Source organism: Aptenodytes forsteri, unplaced genomic scaffold (genome assembly GCF_000699145.1).
Source record: "Aptenodytes forsteri isolate BGI_AS27 unplaced genomic scaffold, ASM69914v1 Scaffold53, whole genome shotgun sequence".
NCBI lineage: Eukaryota > Metazoa > Chordata > Aves > Sphenisciformes > Spheniscidae > Aptenodytes > Aptenodytes forsteri.
Window position 1 is genome coordinate 3,106 of NW_008795909.1, and position 22,903 is coordinate 26,008.

The following is a 22,903-nucleotide window of genomic DNA, read 5'->3' on the forward strand; positions in this document are numbered from 1 at the left end:
GCAAACACTGGAACAGGCTTCCTAGAGAGGTGGTCGATGCCCCAAGCCTGTTGGCGTTTTTAAGAGGCATGGACAGTGCCCTTAATAACATGCTTTAACTTTTGGTCAGCCCTGAAGTGGTCAGGCAGTTGGACTAGATGATCATTGTGGGTCCCTTCCAACTGAAAAAAGAGTCTAGTCTATTCTACTTCTCTTGCTCTAGTTTAAATATAATGTTGGCTATTTAGGTAGCTATTTTTTTAGTCTTAGTTAGTTTTGAACTTTTAAACTACTTAAAGGCTACTATGCTTCTTTAAATCCTCCTAATTGTAGACTGCTTGAGTGTGCTACATGTTGGTGCTTGTACAAAGTAACTGGGACTACTGTCTGTAAAAGAAGGTTTAGGTCAATGGTATTTTAATACTTGCATTGAAAGACGATCAAAGCATAAAATTGGCTAACAGTTTGCCAAAAACTGTCACATTTATATGTCTAGAATTTGTTTGGAATGTTGAAGAGGATTTCAAGCCTGTTCCAGATACCTGGATTCCAGCAAAGGACATAGAGTTCTCTAATGGCAATCCTTTGCCCGATGAAAACGGACATATGCCAGGTACCTATGATGCAGCACAGGTAAAATGCTGAGGGGGAATCCATTTTTGAAGTGAATTAGAATTAGTTCCAGAGTTAGAAGTAGTAGTTAACTTATTCAGAAAACAATTGGAATGTCATTCATTCACTATCCAGAAAGGCTTTGTTCTTCTGACACATTGAAAGTAATTGCAGTTCGCTGTACAGACTTACAGGGCTTCAGCTGAAGGCATAGTTGTCACGTTTGCATTTCTCTGAGATATGACATAGTTTTTCTTGCTACTTTTTCTGTTTGTAGTTAACTGTGGGGGTTTTTTAAGGCATGTACAGTTCTAGTACACGTATGATAACTTCAGATATTTATGTTGGTAAAATGCAATGTTTTCTCATAGGTTGGGTGCCTGTGGAGAAAAATAGTAAGCAGTATTGTTGGCACTCATCTGTTGTAAATTATGAGGCTGAAGTAGCGCTGGTATTGAAACACCATGCTGACCCAGGGCTTCTGGAAATTAGTCCGGTGCCATTATCAGAGATTTTAGAACAAACATTGGAGCTTATTGGGACTAATATTAATGCAAATCCATATGGTAAGTTTGTATGGTCTGTTCTTAAATACTTTTTTATTTAGTGATATTTTTTAGTGAAAACTATGTATTTTCTTTGTATAAATTTAAAAAAAAAAGGTCTAAGGTAGCAATGTAAGCTTTTTAGAAAGGAGAGAAAGGACTAGCTCAAAGAACACTCACCCAGAAATACTCACCTCATAAAGCTGAGTTGTCATGAGACTATTTATGTCTATTAAACCTCTTCCCACCTGCATGTTCTTTAGGAGTTATAAAAATGTTTTGCTTTAGTCTTTCAAAAAATACTCTGACTGGAAAAGTTGTTTTAAATATTACTATTAAAATATTAAAATATTTTTAAAGATTGTTCATTGGTGCCTTTTCTTGACTTCTTTTTACTTGCTCTTCTGATGCTGTTTAGACCATTAAAGTAGAAAATTTTATTCAGCCACTTTTTTTTGAGTCCCTAGAGTTTAGTAGTAAGTTGCATTTTTGAAATTATGAAATACTGTGGATTTTTTTTAAGGAAATGTAATTTAAGCTACATTTTGGTTGTGGCATGTCCCTTTAAAAGCCTTTTAATAAAAAAACAATTAGGTATGAGCACAAGTGAGTTTTAACTTTTGAGCTTTGCTGTTAGGATAACTTGCAAGGATGAATAAGAAAAATAGTACCTGGTCTAAGCATTTTCTCAGAATGTAAGGGAACCGCAACAAAAAATTCTAATAGCTGTATTTTTAGATGAAGATTTATGTTGAACAGTCAGTGAAGAGGCAATGCATTTGTAAACAGCCTGGCTTAAGTATTAATCCATATTCATAAGAAAATATGCCAGATTTTCAGGAACTAAGATGTTTGTGCTATTGATTGTGATCTGAAGCATGAAGAATTTAGCTAGTAGCTTTATGGTCACCTCACTGAGGAGGTGACCCCAAGGACAAAACAGACAACTGTATAAATCTCTATATCGTGTTTATTTTGTACAAATAAAAAGTTACATGAGGAAGAGACAGCTACATTTGATACTTAGAAGTATATTTAACTGTTCCCTTAAAGGCAGGACAATGTTGTAGTACCTAATAGAAGTCTGCCTTTATAGAGTGCTTTTAAGATAGCCGTAATAACAAAAGTGAGGAAAATCTGAAGTTCTCACACGTAACTAGCAGGAAGATTTTTGTTTCTTTTAACATAGGATTAGGAAGCAAGAAGCAGCCTGTACATCTTCTTGTACCACATGGGGCATTTGAAATAAAGAATCCACCTGCTTTGAAACAAAATGACATACTGTCTTGGTTTGAAGGCTGCAGTGAGGGTAAAGTTGAAGGAATTGTGTGGCACTGCCATGATGGGTGTTTAATCAAGGTAAGTATATAGATGGACATGTGGAAAGCACTATAATAATTCATAGTATATGAAGTATTGTGAGGTGTTCACTTTTTGTCTTGTTTTCCAAATTCTTTAGTAGTAAATGTTCTAGCAAATCAGGTGACAGTAGAATTAGTCAAGCCAGTGTCACTACAATGACAACATATTAAACTTCTTGATTATCTACATTATGCTAATAACTTAAAGTAATTGAGAACATAAAAATAGTATTTTCTTGCCTCTGTATAGGAATCACTCAACATTTTAAAGCTTAATTCTTTTATTTAAAAAATTCATTTCTTGTAATGTGAACTTATAGAACAAGTATTGTTAATAAGAATGGGATTTTTGATTAATTAGCAAGTTTATATTATTTCTGAAGCTGTGGAGGACACCTTGGTTCTGGTTTGTCTTTTGTGCTTTGTTGTTACTCATGTTAGTCAGATGACTGATTAATGGTTGTAAGTGCTCTAATGCAGAGGATCCTAGAATTGAAGCACACACCCCCCGACCCCCGAAGTTGGGAACTGTTGGGCTACTATATCAGAATGTCTAAACTGATCTTATTTCTTTTTATTTTAGCTCCATCGCCATCATCTTGGTTTACGCTGGCCACTTGCAGAGACGTACCTGAATTCTCAGCCTGTTGTAATTGCTTTTAATAGAACTAAATATGACTGTGACTTTGAACCAAAGAGTTTGTTTCACCATTTTTCAAAATTGGATGGTCAAAGATTTGACAGACTCCAAGATATCAAGTTTGATGCTTGAAATGATTTTTCTCTTTTAAGTTAAATGTTGTATGCGCTGCATTCCTCTTACTTGTGTCTACCACAGAACTCTTCACAAATAATCTTCTAGCTTAGGCAGCGGCCTAGGTACTGTAAGATTTTAAGTTTTTCCTAAATGACTGATTTTATATAACGAGAGATCCAACATCCAGAGCAGAGATCTAGCTTTCAGCATGTTTATTTTCAGTTCTGGAAGATCCTTAACTTTTGAACCCATTTCTGGAAGCTGTTGTAATTAAGCGTAAGAAGTATGTTGTCTAACACTGGCTGGTCCTAATAGCTTAGCTAATGAATGCAATCAACTGTAAAAGTTCCAGAGGTTGCACTTCTATAAATATAATTATCATGTTATACGTAGGATTCAGATTTAGGATCTAGTTGTTTCTCAACAGTAAAGGACATATTTCAGGTGGGACCAGAATCAGTCCTGAAATTTGATAATTTTTTTTAAAAGTTGTAACAATTTCTTTTGGGGGAAAACTTTTCACTGTATTATTTAACTGGCAAGCTGCAGCATTATGCTATGACTTGAAAACCTAATTAAGCTATATCCTACAGGTACTTCCACTATTCTGGGACAAAAAGAGTAAGTAATAGGAGGTATACTAGTTCTATTTTGGAGGTCCTTAGTAATTAGAGAGGGACATGACTTGGCTTAATAATACAAATTTTCAGACTGCATCTCAATTAGGAAAACTTCATCAAGGGCATATTAAGTGAGATGGCATGTAAATAATAAAGGTGAGACTGCATGATCATTTGAGTTGGCTTTATTTTATCTATGCTATAAAAGTAAACATCCAGCTATATAAAATACACAAAATGAAAAATCATTTATCTACAAAAATACCATTAGTTTGGCTGAAATACTATAACTTAACTTTGTGGATTTTCGAAAATTGATGTAAAAATAACAGGAACAGACATCCAGCTGTATAAAATACACAAAATGAAAAATCATTTATCTACAAAAATACCATTAGTTTGGCTGAAATACTATAACTTAACTTTGTGGATTTTCGAAAATTGATGTAAAAATAACAGGAACAGACATCCAGCACACTGACCCTGAGTCCATAGTTAAGAAGTATGATAGCACAAGACAGCAAGAAGAAGTTACATATTCTTATCGATCTGGAACTTAGCATACTTAGCACATTTTAAGTGTTTCTCAACTTTTAGGATAAGTCCAAGGTTTCAACTTCACCTGACACCTGTGTATTACCCAAATTACTGTTCTGAATTAAAATATAATATTGCAAAGGAGGTGTGAGAGGTAAAACTCACTTTTATTTTGACTGGTGTATATAAATACTGACCATAATCTGTTGACTAATCCAATTCTGCACTCTTAGGTATGTGCCAAACTACTGTAACTTTAATAGACTTGTATCATTCCAAGATAAAAACAGACAAATAAATCAGTATTATGTAACTGCCCCAGAATTTATTTTCTGTATCGATACTGAGGATACTAAACACTAGCCTAATCAACAGAAACATTGCCTGGACTATCCACTTGAATGCCAAACTCTTCAGAAAGCTGCTTTAATCTCTCCTCTAAGATAATATTTTTTTTTACTTCTTCATTGTAGTTGTATTTCAGATCCTCAATTTCTTCAAAAAAGGAAGGGTCAAAGTGTTCTAGTTCTCTTCTCAGCTTTTTTGTTTCTTCCTATTAAAAAGAACGAAGGAGTACCACCATTATCCAGAACTTAGGAAATACACGTCAACAACAGCTTTTTTTGCCTTTTTCTTAAGAAGCTAAATGATGAGAGAATAAGTATGTTCTCTAGAAACACAAAAATCTACCCGTGAACAGCACGTTCACTAACAACAAAATAGGCTTCATAAATATAATGTTTAAAAATTGACTTTGTCATTAAATATTAGTTTAGATGTTAAACAGCTCTTTCTAGCTAACCATAATTTTGCTCATTATCTTGCCTAGGATGATCCTTGCAACTCACCTTTAATTGCTGTTTTTCCAACTCTGAGGCTTTCAGCTGTGTCTGGAGGTCAGCTACTTCTGTCATTAACTTGTCATTTTTATCCTTCTCTACAGTTTCATTATGTCCTGCAAAAATAATGATAATTTGTTTTGAAATTTAAGGTAATGAAAGTCAATGACATGAATAATCTTGTACAGTAATTCTGCATCTCCTGAAAACTGAAACAGTTAAAGTGTGTAAACCCAATTGGGATCAACAGCCACCAAAAATTCAAGTCATCTGGGCTTTTCTTTAGTTCTTGTACAAATCAGGTGGTGGTGCCTAGTTCCTGTGACTGAACGCAATACTCCAGCGGCCAGTCCATTAGCATACTTCAGAGAAATACGACACGTACAGTTTCTCCGAATTAAATGCAGGGAACTTGGAAATAACGTAGTATAAGGATCTTGTTAATGATATTCATAATTTCAAGAGGGTTAATTTTTAATTTTTTTCCCAGTCATATGGCAATGTGCTGCTCTATAGCGCTCTGCTTGTCCCAGGGGACTGATGCCTGCTAGGTCTTAAGTCATTCACAGAGCTCGTATCTGCAAATAGACGCTCGTTCTCTGGCAGCTTGGAACCCAAGGCAAAAAGGGTAGGCAAGAGGGTTTCAATGAATGCCTGACGTCTTACAAGCGGTCTTTTGAGGTTTATAAAGCAGATGGTGGCATGAACTACACATCTTCTTGGAAAAGGAAATCTTACAAAGATTACAGCCTCTTGTTCAAGATAATTAATTATGGCTATTTTTACTAACACTTCCCTATAAAAAACTTGTATAAGTCCTCAAAAACCCAAGACCTTAGTCTGCTCCAGTTTACACTACTCTGGCATTAATATAATTCAAATAATTCTGTAGACTTATGATCATTTTGCACACACATATTAAGTAAAAATAGCTTTAGGCCCCAAATACAGGAAGATCTTTATTTTAGGTATTGAAAATTATTACCGGCTGCAGGACCTTCACTTGTGTATGTGTGTACGTGGTGCTTATATAATCTTCCATGGTGGGCTAGTTCTGCTTTTTCTTTCTCTAATCGATTATTAATTAATCTGGAATATAAAACAATTTTAGAATAATTTTTAAAAATTACGAAAATATTTTAGAATATAAAAGATGTAACTAAAAATCGCAATGGCCATTTCCTGATCATTCTTATTTTAGGTATATTGGCTGAGGTATTTATTTAGTTATTTAAAAGTACATTACCTTAAAAGCTGAAGCTCCCTGATGAGGCTTTGCTCTGTCCTTGCACCTTCAGGAAGGTGTTTGAGAAGCTCAATCTTAAAAGAAAAATTAAGAAAGTTTTGCTCTTGAAAACAGTATCCATGGATAATGCAGTTCAGATGGAGTTCTCTTTGATACAGGATTAAAAAATGAATGAAAATAATACTAAGGATGTAACCAAGTACTAGGTTATCACAGAGAAAAAAACCCTAAGTGTTCATCTACTGACAGTTTCCACAAAGCTAATTATCTACAGCCTTTTTAAAGTTAGTATAGATCATTGCTACATATTTCATGAAGGGTGAAGAAAAAAGTCTTCAAAGGTTAGATTTACAAAGAAAGTTAGACACATAGCTATGTTAGCATCATGTATACATATGCTTAAGGAAGTGATATGCCTAAATCATGTAAGTGCTTTAAAATAGTACTGACATGCTTATTTGCATACTTAGGTGTCCAAGTTCCGTTTTAAACGTGATACGAAAACCCTGTGATTTTGCACTGAAAACCCAAACGAGTGCATGTCGACTAGAAACGACCTGCAGTCATAAGTCAGAATAGGTCCCCGACCAGAGAGGGAGTTAGCCTCTAGAAGTGCCTTTCAGTAGAAGATGCAGGAGCAAAAAATCAGTGTTTTAAAATATAAGACTATATACAGTTTTGAGTGCAGTGACAATTTATGAACTCTTATAAGGCTACTGTTAGCGATAGGCTTTTGTTCTATTACCACCTAAAATGGTAAGGATTTGGGTTTTTTCACAATCAATCTGTTTCTTTGAAATGTAGTTAACCTTGACCACATCCCTTCATCAGTATTTGAGACACGAAAGAAACTGGAAAGTGTGTGTTGCTCCAGAGTAATATCACATAATGAAAGAATTTTATCTCTGTGTTAATTTTGCTGCTGGTATACACTTCATGTTAATAATGCTGACTTTAGAAAAGGGAAAACAAGCAAAAACTAACAAAATAATGGTTTTACAGGACTCAATTCCAAGTTCTATTTACTGAACACATTTACTTGCTTACATAACATATATGACTTCCTATATTGAAAGTTGTGTATTCGCTACCTTACTCTGAGAATGGCCTGTACAAGATGTCGGGGGAAGAAAACCATGCACGTATTAATAAATGAGAAGGTGGAAGCTAATCTAGGTGGATAGTCCTAGGGCTACATCTCTGGAGTACTTAAAGGCCAAAATTTGACACATCGTTTCAAAGGTACCCGAGTTTAAAATTCATCAACTCTTCCATGTGTGAAATAATATTTGTAAGACTTATTAGGGACTGCATGTAAGAGGCCATAGTGGAAATAGGCATGAAGATCCCCTTTAGGATGGCAAAGTCAATCCCCCAAAAAAGACCTGGAAGGAAGAGGGAAGTCCCTGCAGCAAACTCACTCTGCAGAACAAGCTAGAAAGATTTTAAGACCATTTGAAGCATCTGTACCTACAGGCTTTCATGTGATCAATGAAACTATAATACAAAACCCTACAGAAGAATACAGTAGAAAAAAATTAATTTTCCTCTAAGACTGCAAGTCAAGAATATATATTGATAATATGTGGTAAACCTCATTAATATGTAGATGTACAATTACGGCAACTAGGACTGAAAAAAACCTATAAAAGCATGGCTTAGAGAAAAAAAATGTACTCTGCCAGTATGGACATTAGAAAGAAATCAATTAATATTAAGCAATCTGTTCTCAGAGTCATCTGGCTAAATTTTACTCACTTGTTCTTTTAGATCTTGTAAGTTTTTATCAGCATTGTGTTCACGTTCTGTTGCTTCCTGAAGCAGCTGTTTAAGGTCAGTAATGCTTTGGGTTTTTCTAGCAATATCCATTTCCATTTCCTTCATCTTGGTTTTGTGCATCCTGGTAGTAGTTTTATTTAGAAAAAGATAAGAGCAAAAGCTAATATTTTTGCAGAAACAGAGATTAAAATATCTTTAGGAGATTAAATGCCATAAAATACACCCTAAAATGTGTTTGGGGCATTGGCCTTGAAATAATCACTGGTCTTATTTATTGAGCTGGAAGAAGCATAATGAAAAATACACTTTTAACCTTAGAATAAAGGCTTTTCCAAATGTTACACCTTCATGGATCTTACTTTGTGTCTCCACTTTATTGAAGAGGGACTGGAATCTTTTTATGGTATTGCACATAAACCCCAAACTACCTTCTGCTAGAAACATGCACGTCTGTTACTGATGCAGTGTGCACATTGGTCATGTCTTACTTCAGTGTCATACCTTTGAAAGTATTTTTCTTATGATTTAATAATTTATGGAAAATAAATTAATGTGCTTAGAAAAGGGCTAATACAGATACAGAAGATGAAGACTCCAAGGGCAAAAATGTTCTACAAGAAATTATGTTTACCCTTGAGTAACAGCAGTCTGAGAAGGATTCCATTTTGCTTTGAGCCATACAAGGCTACAAAAAGGTTTTTGTTAGAACCACTGAAATATTGGTTGGAAGGTATCTCTGGAGGTCATGTAATCCAATCTCCCATCTGAAGTGGGTTTTCAGATAGCAATACAACCTCCAACATCTTGCTATCTGCCAAAGAGCCTTCCAAAGGATCACTTGGATGACACCTTTGTCTGACCTACTAAATACTTTCTATTACCACGTACATGCTTTGGAAGATGCGCTGGTGAGGTGGACTGCATGTTAAAGTGCCCCAATGAGCTCCTCTAGGTTAGTAATGTCTTAATGTTATTCACTTACTTTAAAATCATGTTAAAGTAAATGCAAATAAAAGTTATTATTCACACCAGTTGAAATAGGCAAGTACAATTAAGCAAAACCATATATTTTATATCTATCTATATACAACTACCTATCTATAGCAACTAAATAGAATTAAGGAGAAATGTTTTTCAAAGAGGTAAAGAACTGAAAGAAAAAACTATATTCAAACTACTGAGCTGATATGCCAGGTGTTAAGGGCCTACCATCTTCACTGCATGTTCCTGTCCTCCTCCTCCTGTGGCTGGCAGCCAGTTTTGCCCTCCTTCCTTATGCTAAATATGGCTGTCATCTGACCTTGCATAAAGACATTTTACCTCACTACATGGTTAGGGGGAAGGTTAAAAAAAAGGAACGGCTTTCTGAAGTCTCAGTGAAGTGAAACAGCTCAGCAGTATGTCAGAGAAGCACCAGAACTCCCCCAAGGGGTCCTGTGGGAGTGCAAGACTGGGAAGTGGGTAAAATCTTGGACATCAGCAGATAGGCTGATCAACAGTGGCCTGACCTAAGATGGAATCAGACAAGTCTCTCTCCTGTCCAGCTGATTTTCTGCCCTAATAAGGTTGCAGTCAGAGGTTGTTTTTGTAGATACCCTCCACCTCTGTTTACAACTATTAAAAAGTACTTTTGCAACACGTCATCTTATTTCATTCTGAGGTCATCCAGGAGTCCAGGACTAAGTATTTCTTCCCAAAAATTTGCTCTCTTCCATCTTTATGCAGAACACAGTCTGTTTATTTCTCTTAATAGCATAAGCATTGCTTCATTTTCTTGTCTTTTTCTGAGATACGGCAGTACAAGAGATGATTTCCAATTAAAAACTCTTGCCTCAAGAGGGGTAAAATTCTCCTTCCTCGTCCACTTTGATGAATCACAGGCATGTTTCATGTGAATGTACCTTACATCAAACTTCATATTCTATATCAATCTGTTCATTATTAAACACGCTAGTGTGACATATAACTAGCATCTTTGTGCATAGCTCTTTATTGAAAATGGGTGTAATAGTAATGCTTTTTGGACTGGCAATGGTTTTGGGGTGACCGTTGGCCAAAATCATTTCTGTAAGCAAACCACAAAACACAGAACTAACCAGCTTGCTTCTAGCAAAGAAATGAATGCAATTAAAGTTGTTCAGGCTGTAGAGTTAAGATCTGTATAAGTAGGTTGTTACAGAAAAAGCATCTGAACTAACTGCAGAAGTACAGATAAATTAAAAATGTGTGCCGAAGTTGCAAAGCAGAAATCGGTGTCATAGAACTGTTTTCTTTAGTTTGTTCCACATTGAGTGATGCAAGTGATACCTGAATTTTAAAACAACTGACAGGTAACCTTCAGATAACTTATTGGTAAAGAGTTGTAGACATTTACTATTATTACCAAACCAAAATTGATTTTTGATGCTGATTTCAAAGTCTGAGTTTTATCTAAAAATCTAGGAAATGGCGATTCCCACACTTCATTTTATATATTGGAAAAGATAATCCAGTGCTAGTCTCCAAGTTTTTTTCCCTTCTTCTACAGATAACAGAATCAACTGGCTGACTGCAGTTAGCTTTCAGGGCCTTCAGAACACACATGAAGGATCTTTAGGTATGCCTATATATCCCAAGGAGTATAGAAATCCCAGTGGGTTTTCTAATACAACCTCTGCACATTCACATGGTTAGATGTAGATTCAAATGCAGCCAAGCTGGAAAATGCAGGTTGCTGGCTTCCAGTTTTTGTTTCAGATTGTTATCCACATGGTAAGGTATTGAAATACTTTCTAAGTTCAGCAAAAATGCTGACATTATTCCACAAAGCACAAATACAATACATTTAAGCAGCAAGGAACACAAAATACTTCCTTTACCAGAATTATCCAGAAGTCTACAGCTGATCTGAAGAAGGGAGGTAAGTAACTGGCTTCTGTATAGAAGCAGCTAACAAAGCCAGTACTTAAGGGTACTAGATCTCTTCCGGATTCGTATCAGAGACCTATATACTGATTCTACATACTAATATAGAATGAGAAAATAAAATACGGATAATATAAAACTATCTTCAAAAGAGGAAAGAAAAATTATGAAAATGAAAGTCTAATTTGTTTGCTAATATTTAAAAAGGAATTAACACTTGTGTTCATCTTCCTTACTTCATTCTCAATTCCTACCTTGTTACAACAACGGACTTCCAGCTTTTGCTGTCAGCTCTGTCAAATTGGCTCTCAGCCAAATTTAGCCTCTTAACGGTTTCCTCCAGCTGTACAGTTAACTTCTTATTTAATATCTCCAAGTTATTCTTCGCTATTCGTAGCTTCTCTCCACTGTCAGCTTCCTATTGTTCAATAAAAACACAGGTTTATGGAATACTTAACCTCACATGAAGCACAGGATTATCTAAAATGATGGTGAGATAGGGTCAGTGCTGATTTAGAGGAAAACAGTGCATCCAAGATCACTAGCACTACAACTTCCAAATTCCGTCTTGGGCTGTCTCCTCTCCACATATAATTAAAAATTCTGTCATAGCAGTATCAGTGCTTAGAAAAGGGTCCATTCCACATCAACCATTTAAAAAAAAGAAAAAAAAAGAAAGATACTGGCCACAACCAGTAACTACAGTAACTAATGGAAATAAAGGGATGCATTACAACCATCATACCTTTTTCAGTTCTTTACGCAGCCTCTCGTTTTCAGTAATGACTTTTTCCATTCCTTTGGTTTTAGATTCATAATGCGTACTCAGCTGGCCCCCCAGATGAAGTTTCATTTTTTCCATTTCAGACTAAATATCAAACAGTTTGTTAAAACACATATACATTGCTTAGTAGAAAATTTCAGATTTCCATTTTTAAAATACAGCATAGTTGCAGCTACCTAGCACAGTGAACATAACATTTCATCACATATTTAAACATGTCCTTAAGAAACAGAGTACCTTTACACAAATCATGCAGTAAGTTATGCTAAAATGAAGTTTTGCTTTTGTGTTCTACACGTTTCATAGCTGGTATTTTTAAAACACTTTTGTGCCAATCAATGTCAACAACAGGCTTGCTGCTCCATTTTCCTACTAACTTGCATATAAACTGCTATCTAAATATAGTTATTGGAGATAGATCAGTACCTTTAGCCTCTCATTTTCCTGTTCAAGACCAAGTAATTTCTCATTAGAAACCACAGCAGGAGCTTTTTTCAGCTCTTCATTTTCTCTTTGGACTCTCTCTACAACCTTTTTCATCAAACCAATTGTTTTTTCCAATTCTGGGACTGTCTTTCCACTTCTACCAGCCTATAGAGAGGGAAGAAAAAAAAGTAAAAGGAAATAAACCATTCATCTTAACATTCTGAGATACTCCAAATCTTACTTTTTCGCTTATTTTCCCATTGCAATTTATATTTACAAAAAAGATGTTATATTTTGGTGTGACTTGAACACCAAAGTTCTTGCATACTTAGCTCCCCAAAATGATATATTCACCCCAAAGTCACCATATCAGCTCCTTCATTTTCTGTGTTACCCAGGAAAGCTGCAGTTAGTCTCAAAATCTGCTGTACTTTATGAACTAAACTGAAACATTAGGAAAATAAATCAAAGTACTACTTTTTTTGTTTTAGCTTTTCTTGTAGAGCAATTGCCTGATCCAATAGACCGTGCAATTGCTTGAATCCTAATACTGTCTGAGGGGGGGAAAGAAAAAAAAAAGAATGGCTGGGAGCTTGAGGGAGGAAAAGGGGGCCCTTTTTTAGCAACCATACTTCTGCTGGATTAAAGTGACAGAAGAACTGCATCTTAAAGCATGAGTAAATCTTCTCCCTTTCCCAAGGCATATATTCTTGCAGAGTGATAAATAAATAAATAAATATGGGGAGAAAAGCTTGTAATTTCTCCATTTTTCTTCTTTCGCTACGTTCATTTATGAGGTAGAAAAGATGTTAAAGGGTGTTCAAATGCATTTGTTTTCTCATCATTTTTGTAGTGACTGTTTTCCTCAGCCAGTAATAGTTTAAAGATGCTGTTGTTTCTAGTTCTGCGCCCAGGAAGTACCTCCTTTTCTTTCTACAGAGGTAAGGAGCACAGTACAGTGGAAAACGCGGAAGATTTTACTCCCTGGAGCCCTATAGAAACCTATATAGCGACCAAGCTTTGGAAGTAAAAATGACTTATTCTTTCTTCTCTAAAATAACTGGAGGGATTAGGAGGTTTGTGTTGGTACACAGCAGAGTTAAAGAAAAACCTCTGTCAGATCTTGGTGCCTGAAAAGGGAGGAAGATTCAGAATTTGCTGCCTCCTCAGAACCTTTGCATGAAACAGTTTTATAAACTGAATTTCCTTACCCAAAAACTACCACTGCATAAGAGAGAGGCAGATACACAAGCAGTCCATGCAAGGTACAAGTAAAAGAATGGGAAATACCATTCTCCTTGTATACTGAAAGAGCTACGAAGGCACTTAAGAGCTTTTATTAAATCAGCTTCCTTTAAAAGGTCACACAAATAGTTTGACAAGTTAGTGGCAAGAGAGATACTGGGCACTGCTGAAGCCTTTTTTTCCTGTAACTTCTGAAATATTGCTCTATTAAAGTAGCTGACAGTAGCTAGGGTAAAATTTAACTGTGTCATTTTGCATAGTACAACAAAAAAAAACTTCACTAATAATAACTTACACTTTCTAGCATCTGCATCAAATCAAAATCCTATCTTTTAAATCATAAAGCTGTAACGATTATGCATTTACATAAATACATGAATATAATTTTCAGTTTTCATATAATTCATAATTTAGCTTCAATAAAATATTGCTTTTTCGGTATTTTGGTTTCATTTAATTATGATGAAAAATGCTATTACAATACTCACCCCTCTAATGCTGCCCAGCTTTCGTTCAACATTCGCTTTCTCTTTTTTGAGAAGTTCACACATTTCTTTTAAGTCACCTACTTGGTCCTAAAAAAACAAACTAATAAACAACTTATTTAGATTTCAAATTGAGGTGAACAGTAACAAAATTACAGTTGGTTTACTTTGAAAAATGTAAAGAGAAAGCAATTTCCGATCGCAATGACATTTTTCATCATTTCTACCAGCCATTTGACTTTCTCATCTTCCATAAAAACATGAAAAACTTACAGTATGTACAGAAAAGATATTCATTTCTTCTTCAGCAATCCCCTAACCTGTGTCAGGGTAAAGGGGACTACAGGTAATTAGATGGTACCTTTAGTCTTGGCAAATCTTTATTGGCCTGCTCTAGCTGGAATCTTAGCTCAACGTTTTCAGATGACAATGTTAAATTTTCCTTTAAAACCTCTTGTTCTCTTCGATATTGATTGCCCGATCCTATTCCTGATGTCTTGAGAAAACGGAGGGAAAAAAAATTATTATTAAGTGGTAATGCACTACTCATTCTATCAGTTGTAGCTGATAAAGAGCAACAGCGAATTAGTATTTTTCACAGAAATAAAACAGATGACAGTTGTATCACCAGTTTTGATCTAACCTGCTCTGACTTTAACTCCTTCTCTGACATTTTCTAAACTTGCTTAACCTTTAAGGGAAGTTTACAGATCAGTATGAACCAGTAAAAATTTTGTCAAACCAAAATTAACTCTCAAACTATTGGGTAGAAATAAATCTCAAAGTCTAAAAGACAAAAAAGCTACTGAGTGTAGTAAGCTGTGACACTGTACCTGGGAACAGCATGTAATGTTAAGGACATATTCTGATATGTTTATTAAATAGTACATATGGCATCAGGAATTTCACTGAAGTCAGATTACAGAGCAAGTCAGGAAAAGTAGTGTATAACTCTAGTTCTTAGTCTGTTAGTTCCTACAATCTTAAGTCTTTATCCATGGAGGCTAGTAATTTCTATTACATAAAGAGTGCTTTGCATGCCTTATATTGCCAACTCCAATCGTAAGTATATGGTAAATTATTATGCCTGACTAGTAAAGAGTAAAACCTTTTGATGTAATAATAATCAGTAGTTTTTACTTATGTAATTATGGAATTAACCATATGATCCATTAATTCATCACTAATAATGATAGAAATAAAGTATTTGCTTCAATAAAGCGTATTTTTTTCTTAGTGTAAGTAATAACACATCAGAAGTCTCTTAAGGAATGAAGGTCATCAACTAGCTGCATGTATCATTGCGATTTTGTAAACTTTCTGGATCGAAATTTTAGAACTGACCATAGCTTACTTGTGAGTTGACATGCATGCCTATCATGAAAGTATAAGGTTTGCTTTATGGACCACTTGGTGACTACTTCAATATACCTGCAGACCATGCATAGGAAACCACTGCATTATCAAGATCAAGTTATTCTATTTCTACATCATTTATACAGAAGAAATGATAGAGGACTGCTACAGCATCAAACCTCGGGCATTTCACAAAATTCTGGGGTTGTTTCAACCCCGTCTGTACCACTTTGGTAAGTTTCATGTTTATCCTCTGCAGCGTGTTGATTCATTTCATTATTCACATTTATTTTTTCTGCTTCATAATCATTAGCTTGATTAGAAGGTTCCCCTGAATCAGACTGATTGCAGCTCATTCTGTCAGTATAAGGCTCTTCTACACTTTCTTCTTCATCAACATTTGATTGCTTGAGTATTTCTTGCTTCCTCTCCTCTTCTTCAAATTCCTCATTAAATTTTCCATTTTCAGGTTGGGTTATATTTTCTTCTTTTTCACTGCAGTTCTCTTCATCAGCTTCAGCTATATTTTTGTTTTTCAATCCTTCCCTAGAAATATCTGTGTCCTTGCATTTCTCACTATCTTCAGGATGCTGTTCAGGAGACACTTCTGTGCTTGCATTCACAGTAGCCTCATGGCCTTCATTATGCATGATGCATGTTTGCACGTGTGCTTCCTCATCTATTTCATTGCCATCAGTAATGCTATGATTAGTCTGATGTTTGATTTCATCCCTAATTGAAATAGATTTCTTTTGAAGGGAATTCAAATACTTTTGTTTACTGATACTGATAGGAACAGAGTTGGTCAGTTCAGTTTGGTCACATGTACTCTGATTCAAGTTGAAGATAGAATGAAGCATGAAAGAAAAGCAGAAGACAGTAAAACAAAACAGGAAATAAAGAAGCCTAGAATGTATTGTTAAATCTATTTCTTGAAAGATTAAGATAACCCAATAATGCAATATTTGCAATATAATGAACCTTGTAAAAATCAAAACACAACAAAAACACCTAATGTAACTGAAATGCAGCTCAGTATTTCCCCAACCTCTGTGTATCCCAATTTTTCAATCAATATGGAATATGAAAGTAGTCTCTCAGTTGCAGACTCACATATTTAAAAATACATATTCCTTATTTCTCCACATATGCTAGGATGCTGAATATTTCAGCTTCTACCTGTAGAACACTGAAAGTATAAGTTTTGGTTTTGGGGGTTTTTTTGGGGTTGGTTTTGTTGTGGTTTTTAAAAACACTAAAAGCTGAGTATTTCATATCCTGTTCTAGAATACTATAATTTGAAATAAAACCAGCTAAATGACACAGAATACCAAATGGATAACAAATATTTTTATTAAGTAGGTGCAATTCCTCTAGGTAATATGGTTACATCATTAACTTACCGAGGGTTTAGAATGTGTCTCTCTCGAACATTGTCTCTGCAATGCATGAAGCTTTTCCTGGAGGTATTGATTTTTGAAATGTAATTCTTCTACAACAGAATCTCGTGGGATTGCTTGCTGTGTTCTACATCAAAAAATGAATCAAGCCAAAACAAACAAATGGCTATTAATGCAGAAAAGCATCCCTTAAGGTAAAAAACCCATGAACTTCTGGATTACTAGACTGGATTTTCTAGTATTACTGAGGTAGTTATTCTTAATCAGTGTTAGCCATATACACTATTTCAACTAATCCCCATGAATCGAAACTACTTACTTTGGCAGAAGGAATCTGCTCTTTTGTGATGTGTACAGCTTCTATTACTCAAGTACACTATCCACTGTGATAGAGGATACACTGATTAAGAATACACTCCCTAACTGCAACTTAGCAGTTCCAGTAACTTTCACCAACCCTAAATTGTAATTATAATTTTACACAATAGGAGCCAGATGTTTTTCATATTATTTAGCTTTTTAGAATAATGAACCAATGCTGCATATTCTCTGAACATGCACAATTGCTCCCAAGTAGCTTTAAGTTTGCTCGTCACAGACTCAGAGAAGGATTTTTGAAATTCCCATGTTTTTTTCCTCATTGAATCAGTTGGTCTAACAGAGACTATCTATCTCTTTCCACAGATTTTTTTCTCATTTAGATTTTTTAGTTTTTATAGATTCTTTTAAAATGCCTCTCACCTCATGTGAGCTACTTCATTTTCTAAATCTAGATTCCGTTTTCTTAGTTCTTCCAGTTCTTTTACAGTCTCTGAGGCTCTTACTCCAGTAACACGGTCAACAGTGACACCAGTAGTTTTCAGTTTCTTCTGTAGAGCAATTTTCTCTTTTTCAGTTCTCCAACATCCAGTAAATTTACATTTAAAACTTTATTTGCTAACTTGCTTTCTTTAGGAGAAAATATTTTCTGTCTTAAAGAATCCACATTTGCAATTTATTTGCTCACTGAACCACACCCCCTTTTCTGTTTAATAAGGTTACCTTATAGACAGTACAGCTTTACCAACCTCACCCCCCCCCAAACCCAAAAACTAAACCTGGAAAAAACAATGAACATTAAGTCAGTATCATGCATGTCATAAACCACTTGCTGGTCTTGCCTGTGTTTTATGTGAAATTCATGCAAGTCTTGCAAAGAATAAATGCCATTTTGAAGCAGTTTCAAAGCACAATCTAACAACAGCTACAATCACCATCAGAGTTTCCTTTCTCTTCTGCATCTTTTATCAGTAAAACCCCACCGTTACTGTACTGAAATAAATGTAACATTTGCAGAGGGTTTGCGCATGTGTTTTTTTTTAAAAGGCTTCCATCTCATTATTCTAGAACCGTGAGCACTGCAGTAGCACTACATATAACAGTAGCACAGTATCCAATCCCAGCAATCTGATTAAATAACGCAGTGTGAGAAACAGCCTGTCTTCCTAAAGCTGTTATTTGTTTCATGGGAATAACAGAATGCTATATACAAGAAGCATAATAGAGGACTTAAATTAGTTTTATTCAGAGACAGTTTCTTGTAAGAAAGGTTGTTGGCTTCTACATGGGAAAGGATACTAGAGTAGTAGCCTGCTGCTTGAAAATTAACTAATCCTTTTAATCTCAATAGCAATGTCAAATTCTAGACATCAATCTTATAAACAAAACAATTATTACATGGCAAACACATTTGGATTTCCCTTAGGTCATCATTTTGCAGCTGAATCTATTAAACCAACTCACTTGGTATAAATTTCCTTCAGTGTATTCAACTGTTTGGCTAAAGCATCTACTCCTTTTTCCTTTTCCCTTAGTTTGTTCTGCAATCCTTCCATTCTGATATGCCATTTTTTACCTTCTTCCCATCTAATTATTTCCTCTTTGGAGGCCTGTGAAGCACATAAACAAATTATGTATTTCTTTTTCAATTTTTTTCTTAAAGCAAAATAAGCAAACAAGTTAGAAAAACAAGAATGATATATTCTTCATTTATCAATTTAAAACATGAAGCCATAGCAGGCATGTATTATTTACCTTATTTACCATAAGGTAAATAGCAGGCCCAGCTGGATACCTTAAGTATGCTGTAGTGACTGGTGTATAAAGCTGATGCAGTTTAATGCTACTACCAAATTCTTCCTTAGCTTTTAATATTCATTTTACAAAAAAGGAGTGACACATTTTATGAAATTTAGAGGTGCTAGTGCAATGTATCCTTTTACTTTGAATTACACGTTAGTAAAGAAGACAGGTTAAAGAAAAAGAAGTGTTTTTTTATGCCAGTTTATAGCAGATCTGTCTTCTGCAGCTCACCAGGAGTTTATATCCCCCTGCTGCACAGCTGTACAATTGGTCATTTTAGTTTATTTTTTCCTATGAGAAATGGAATCTCTACTTAAAGTTATAATTCAGTAACTATAAATTATACATCAGTTAAAACCTGTGCCTATGTCATCACAAATGGCTACTGAAAAATCACAGTCAATATTCCTGTAAACAATCTTTGGTTTTTTTAATTGGACTTTTCCCTTCTCCAGTTAGCCCCTGTACTTTCTTTTCTGTCTTCATTCTAAACAGTTACTGCTACTAAGGGACAGACAGAAAGCAAAATCTTGGAAAAAGGAAAAAACATGCCGAGTTTGAGAAAAATATCTCTAGACACTAAGCAACAGGTATTTAAAAAGTCTCAAATTAATTGGAAGCCTAAGTGCAGTCCTAGAATAATATTTAATATCATAAATAGTCTGAATGTCATTATACAAGCATGCTATAATATTCCAGTATACTTTATGATTACTATGACAAGCCACTAATCACTTACTGAAGTAGTAAAATAACAAGCAAAAAACCAAACAAAACAACTGGTAAAATGAACACATCTCCAATCACTCAGAACCTCTTGTATGTGGAGATCACTCACTATTGTGAAGAATAATCACTTATACAGACATCATCCCTTTTAGGATTCACACCTTTGCTCCTAAGTACTTCATGTTTTTATCATTGCATTGATTTCGCAAATGCACATTTGACAGCACTTATGTAATCAATTTCACTGCTACCTATAAAATCTTAGTTTTCTAAGATTTGTAATGGATCTTTAATTCTACAAAAAGGGCAGTAAAACATTAGTATACCAGTACTAAGCAACAAGAGCAGTAACAAAGACCATGGGAAACATGAAGAAGTTAGAGTCATGAAACTGCTTTTCTTCTGATCAAGTTTGGTTGGTTGGTTGGTTTTTTTTAGAGGCAATAGGGAGAGTTGAACTGCATAGACCTAGGCTGATGCTGTCTTTCAAAGCCATGATCTAAATATCACATACCTTGTCTTCTCTTACACCTTTTTTTTCTGTTTCTTCACACTTCTTCTCAAGTTCACTTTCCAACTTTTTGATTTTTTTCTGAAGTGCATCTATCAGATTTTGCTCATCAGCTTTGCTCTGAAAAATTACGAACTTTTACAAACTTAAAGTTTAATGACCACTACCTAAGTATTTTTCTCCACTCAAAAAATAAGGACTTTAATTCCAATTGGTAGTATTAGTTTACAACCTTAATGATCTTTTTAAAATTATCTTTAAATTATTAAAGTATTGGAGTGTAACTTTGCATTCTAAACTGAATAATCAGCAGCAAGTAGCTGAATTAAAAAAAATAATTTGACAATTCTACTGTAAATCCTTTACTTTTCTTCTGAAAGGGGAAATAAGGACAGCCAGGAAGATCACAAAATTCCATTTTTCAAAAAAGCTTTGAAAGTGGTAATTCAACTCCTCAGACTCTTTCAAACATATTTCAAGGAGCAAGTATTTTTCAGTCTCTTCCTTTCATTTCAGGCATGCTTCCAACAGCAAAAGCCAATAGCTCACATGTAACCCAGCTGATAAGCAAACATAAATCTTTAAATCAAGTATAAGTCTCAATGCCTGCCAAAAGTACTTAAACTTCCTCCCCTAAACCAGCACATCTATGCAGAAACTTGACCAAGATCGAATATATTTTTAAAAATCACTTCTACCTGAATGCTACTGCTTAGCCTCCTAATCCGTTTCTTCAGTTCTTCATTTTCTTTTTCCACTCCATTTTTTTCTCTCAACATTTTAGCAAATGCTTTTTGTTTCCTCTGAAGTTCTTGGTTCAACTCATCCCTTTCATCAGACAAAGAACTTTCCCTGGTTTTACTTATTTTAAGGTTATCTGTAAGTTTTGTAATCTGATTATTTAATTCCTCTATCTGTGTCTAGAAGAAAACAAACAAACAAAGCAGCAAACCCCCAAAATCAGGATTATCAGCAATACAACAATGCAATACAATGATATTACCCAGTACTCACCATAAGCCCCTTTGTTTGTCTGTCAACAATCTCCTGGACATTCATATATGCCTCTTTTTGTGATGCAGCAGAAATAATCTGCTGTTCAGCATTAGCAGTCATTTCTGCTCGGAGTTCCAGAAGTGCTTTACTCAAAGCCTGAAAATAATAAATTCAAGTTCTTTTAAGTGAAGAAGCTGCTAATATGAACACTACAAAACAAGAAAAGGCAATTATATTTTACTATGTTATGTTATGCAATTATATTCTACCTCCTGCTGTACTATACATAGAATTCTTCAAGCATTAAGCAACATTAAACATCTATGTGACATAGGGATTAATTTTTGTTGACTAACTTTCTGCTGCTTCTCTTTTATGGCTAACTGGCTCTTCAGCTGTTCCACCAGGTTTTTCAGTGTTGCTGTGGGTGCTCTATTATTTGCTTCTTTTTGGACCTCTAGTTCAGCTTTTACATTTGCTAATTGCTTCTCCATCTGAGATAACACGTTCCTCAATTCATTTGCTTCATCTTTTAGTTGTTCCACATCAACTGTGTGCTTTTCCTGAAGCCTAATAAAAAATAAGCATTAATAGGGTACACTGCAATAATTAAGTTAGCAAACTCCAAATAAATAACAAAGGGCATGATGTTATCTTTTTTATTATTGTTAAAGCAAATGACACATAGATTTGGAAATAGCAAAAAAAGACTGACTCAACAAAGAAGGCCTCCATTTAATAAGAAAAATACTCAAGAAGATCAGCAAAATGAGATTAGAGCATTGTTCATTCTAATTCCTGGCCCTAACAGGTAAAGAAAGCATCATCCTTTTAAACAGGGGTTAAATTTTCGTGAGTTTAAACTTGTTAGGCAGCAAGCCTGAATGGATGTATCAGGGGAAAAAAAAACCCAAAACACAAACCAGCAAGTATCACAGTAACTTAAAGACAACTCTCATACCAAGACTCCTTGAATACTTTCTTTTTCACTGAATGGCCCAAAGCTAACAACTGAAAGGCATCTTTCCAAGCCACAGTTCTTCAATATTAACCCTGATGAAGGGCTACAGATTAAAAATAATTTACAATTACCAACCATAGTAAATCTCTTGAGTTAGTTTTTTCAGCCAAATCTTAAATTCAGCAAAAACATGTTCAATTTGATAGACCAGTCCTGTAGCAGCAATACATAATTGACTTGATCCAACGTATTTGTGACTGTTAACAGTCTAAAAACTTACTGGGCTCTGATAGTCTCAAACTGTTTGATTTTCATTAAAGTAATCTGTTTTTGTTTCTCCAAATCAGATGATGTTTTCTTTAATTTTCCAACAAGTGAAGCAAGAGAACTATCCTGTTCTGCTACAGTTTGCTCCATTTCAGCTAAGCGGAGAAAATGTTTGCTGTTGGAAAGTGATAAAGAAGTCTTTTTCACTAACTCCTGTAAAACAGAACAAATGCATGTGATAAACATTTTAAGCTTTAAATCAAAGGTAAGCATTAGTGATGCATTTTAAACTCAGTCCTGAATATAACCAAGCATTAATATCTTACATGTTTATTTACTGAGATGTGATTCTTAGTCCACAGAGAAAGCAGTCACACTGGTTTGAAAAGAGCTTTGTGCATCAAATGATCCACAGAATAACCAGTTAAATACAGGCTTCACCT

The 22,903-nt window shown here is 34.9% G+C and overlaps 2 protein-coding genes across 2 annotated transcripts in view; one reads left to right on the plus strand and one right to left on the minus strand.

Moving 5' to 3' along the window:
* The window catches only part of CUNH12orf29 (chromosome unknown C12orf29 homolog), a gene marked incomplete at its 5' end in the record, with an annotated part of 7,100 nt that extends 3,056 nt beyond the window's left edge, over positions 1-4,044 (plus strand). Inside the window, 4 exons of the mRNA XM_009284493.2 lie at positions 476-592; positions 963-1,157; positions 2,326-2,495; positions 3,081-4,044. Of these exons, the coding sequence (XP_009282768.2) occupies positions 476-592; positions 963-1,157; positions 2,326-2,495; positions 3,081-3,269 (671 nt within the window). The remainder of the gene's footprint in view (positions 1-475; positions 593-962; positions 1,158-2,325; positions 2,496-3,080) is intronic.
* A 197-nt stretch (positions 4,045-4,241) lies between these two features.
* Positions 4,242-22,903, minus strand: part of CEP290 (centrosomal protein 290) — a 54,675-nt gene continuing 36,013 nt past the window's right edge. The window contains exons 36-53 of the mRNA XM_009284348.1: positions 22,474-22,673; positions 21,589-21,802; positions 21,251-21,388; positions 20,935-21,156; positions 20,240-20,356; positions 18,658-18,803; positions 17,617-17,772; positions 16,879-17,002; positions 14,481-14,615; positions 14,123-14,209; positions 12,390-12,554; positions 11,925-12,047; positions 11,434-11,597; positions 8,255-8,396; positions 6,497-6,570; positions 6,236-6,339; positions 5,260-5,366; positions 4,242-4,964 (exon numbers count right to left, since the gene is read on the minus strand). Of these exons, the coding sequence (XP_009282623.1) occupies positions 4,776-4,964; positions 5,260-5,366; positions 6,236-6,339; positions 6,497-6,570; positions 8,255-8,396; positions 11,434-11,597; positions 11,925-12,047; positions 12,390-12,554; positions 14,123-14,209; positions 14,481-14,615; positions 16,879-17,002; positions 17,617-17,772; positions 18,658-18,803; positions 20,240-20,356; positions 20,935-21,156; positions 21,251-21,388; positions 21,589-21,802; positions 22,474-22,673 (2,607 nt within the window). The 3' untranslated portion in view covers positions 4,242-4,775. The remainder of the gene's footprint in view (positions 4,965-5,259; positions 5,367-6,235; positions 6,340-6,496; positions 6,571-8,254; positions 8,397-11,433; positions 11,598-11,924; positions 12,048-12,389; positions 12,555-14,122; positions 14,210-14,480; positions 14,616-16,878; positions 17,003-17,616; positions 17,773-18,657; positions 18,804-20,239; positions 20,357-20,934; positions 21,157-21,250; positions 21,389-21,588; positions 21,803-22,473; positions 22,674-22,903) is intronic.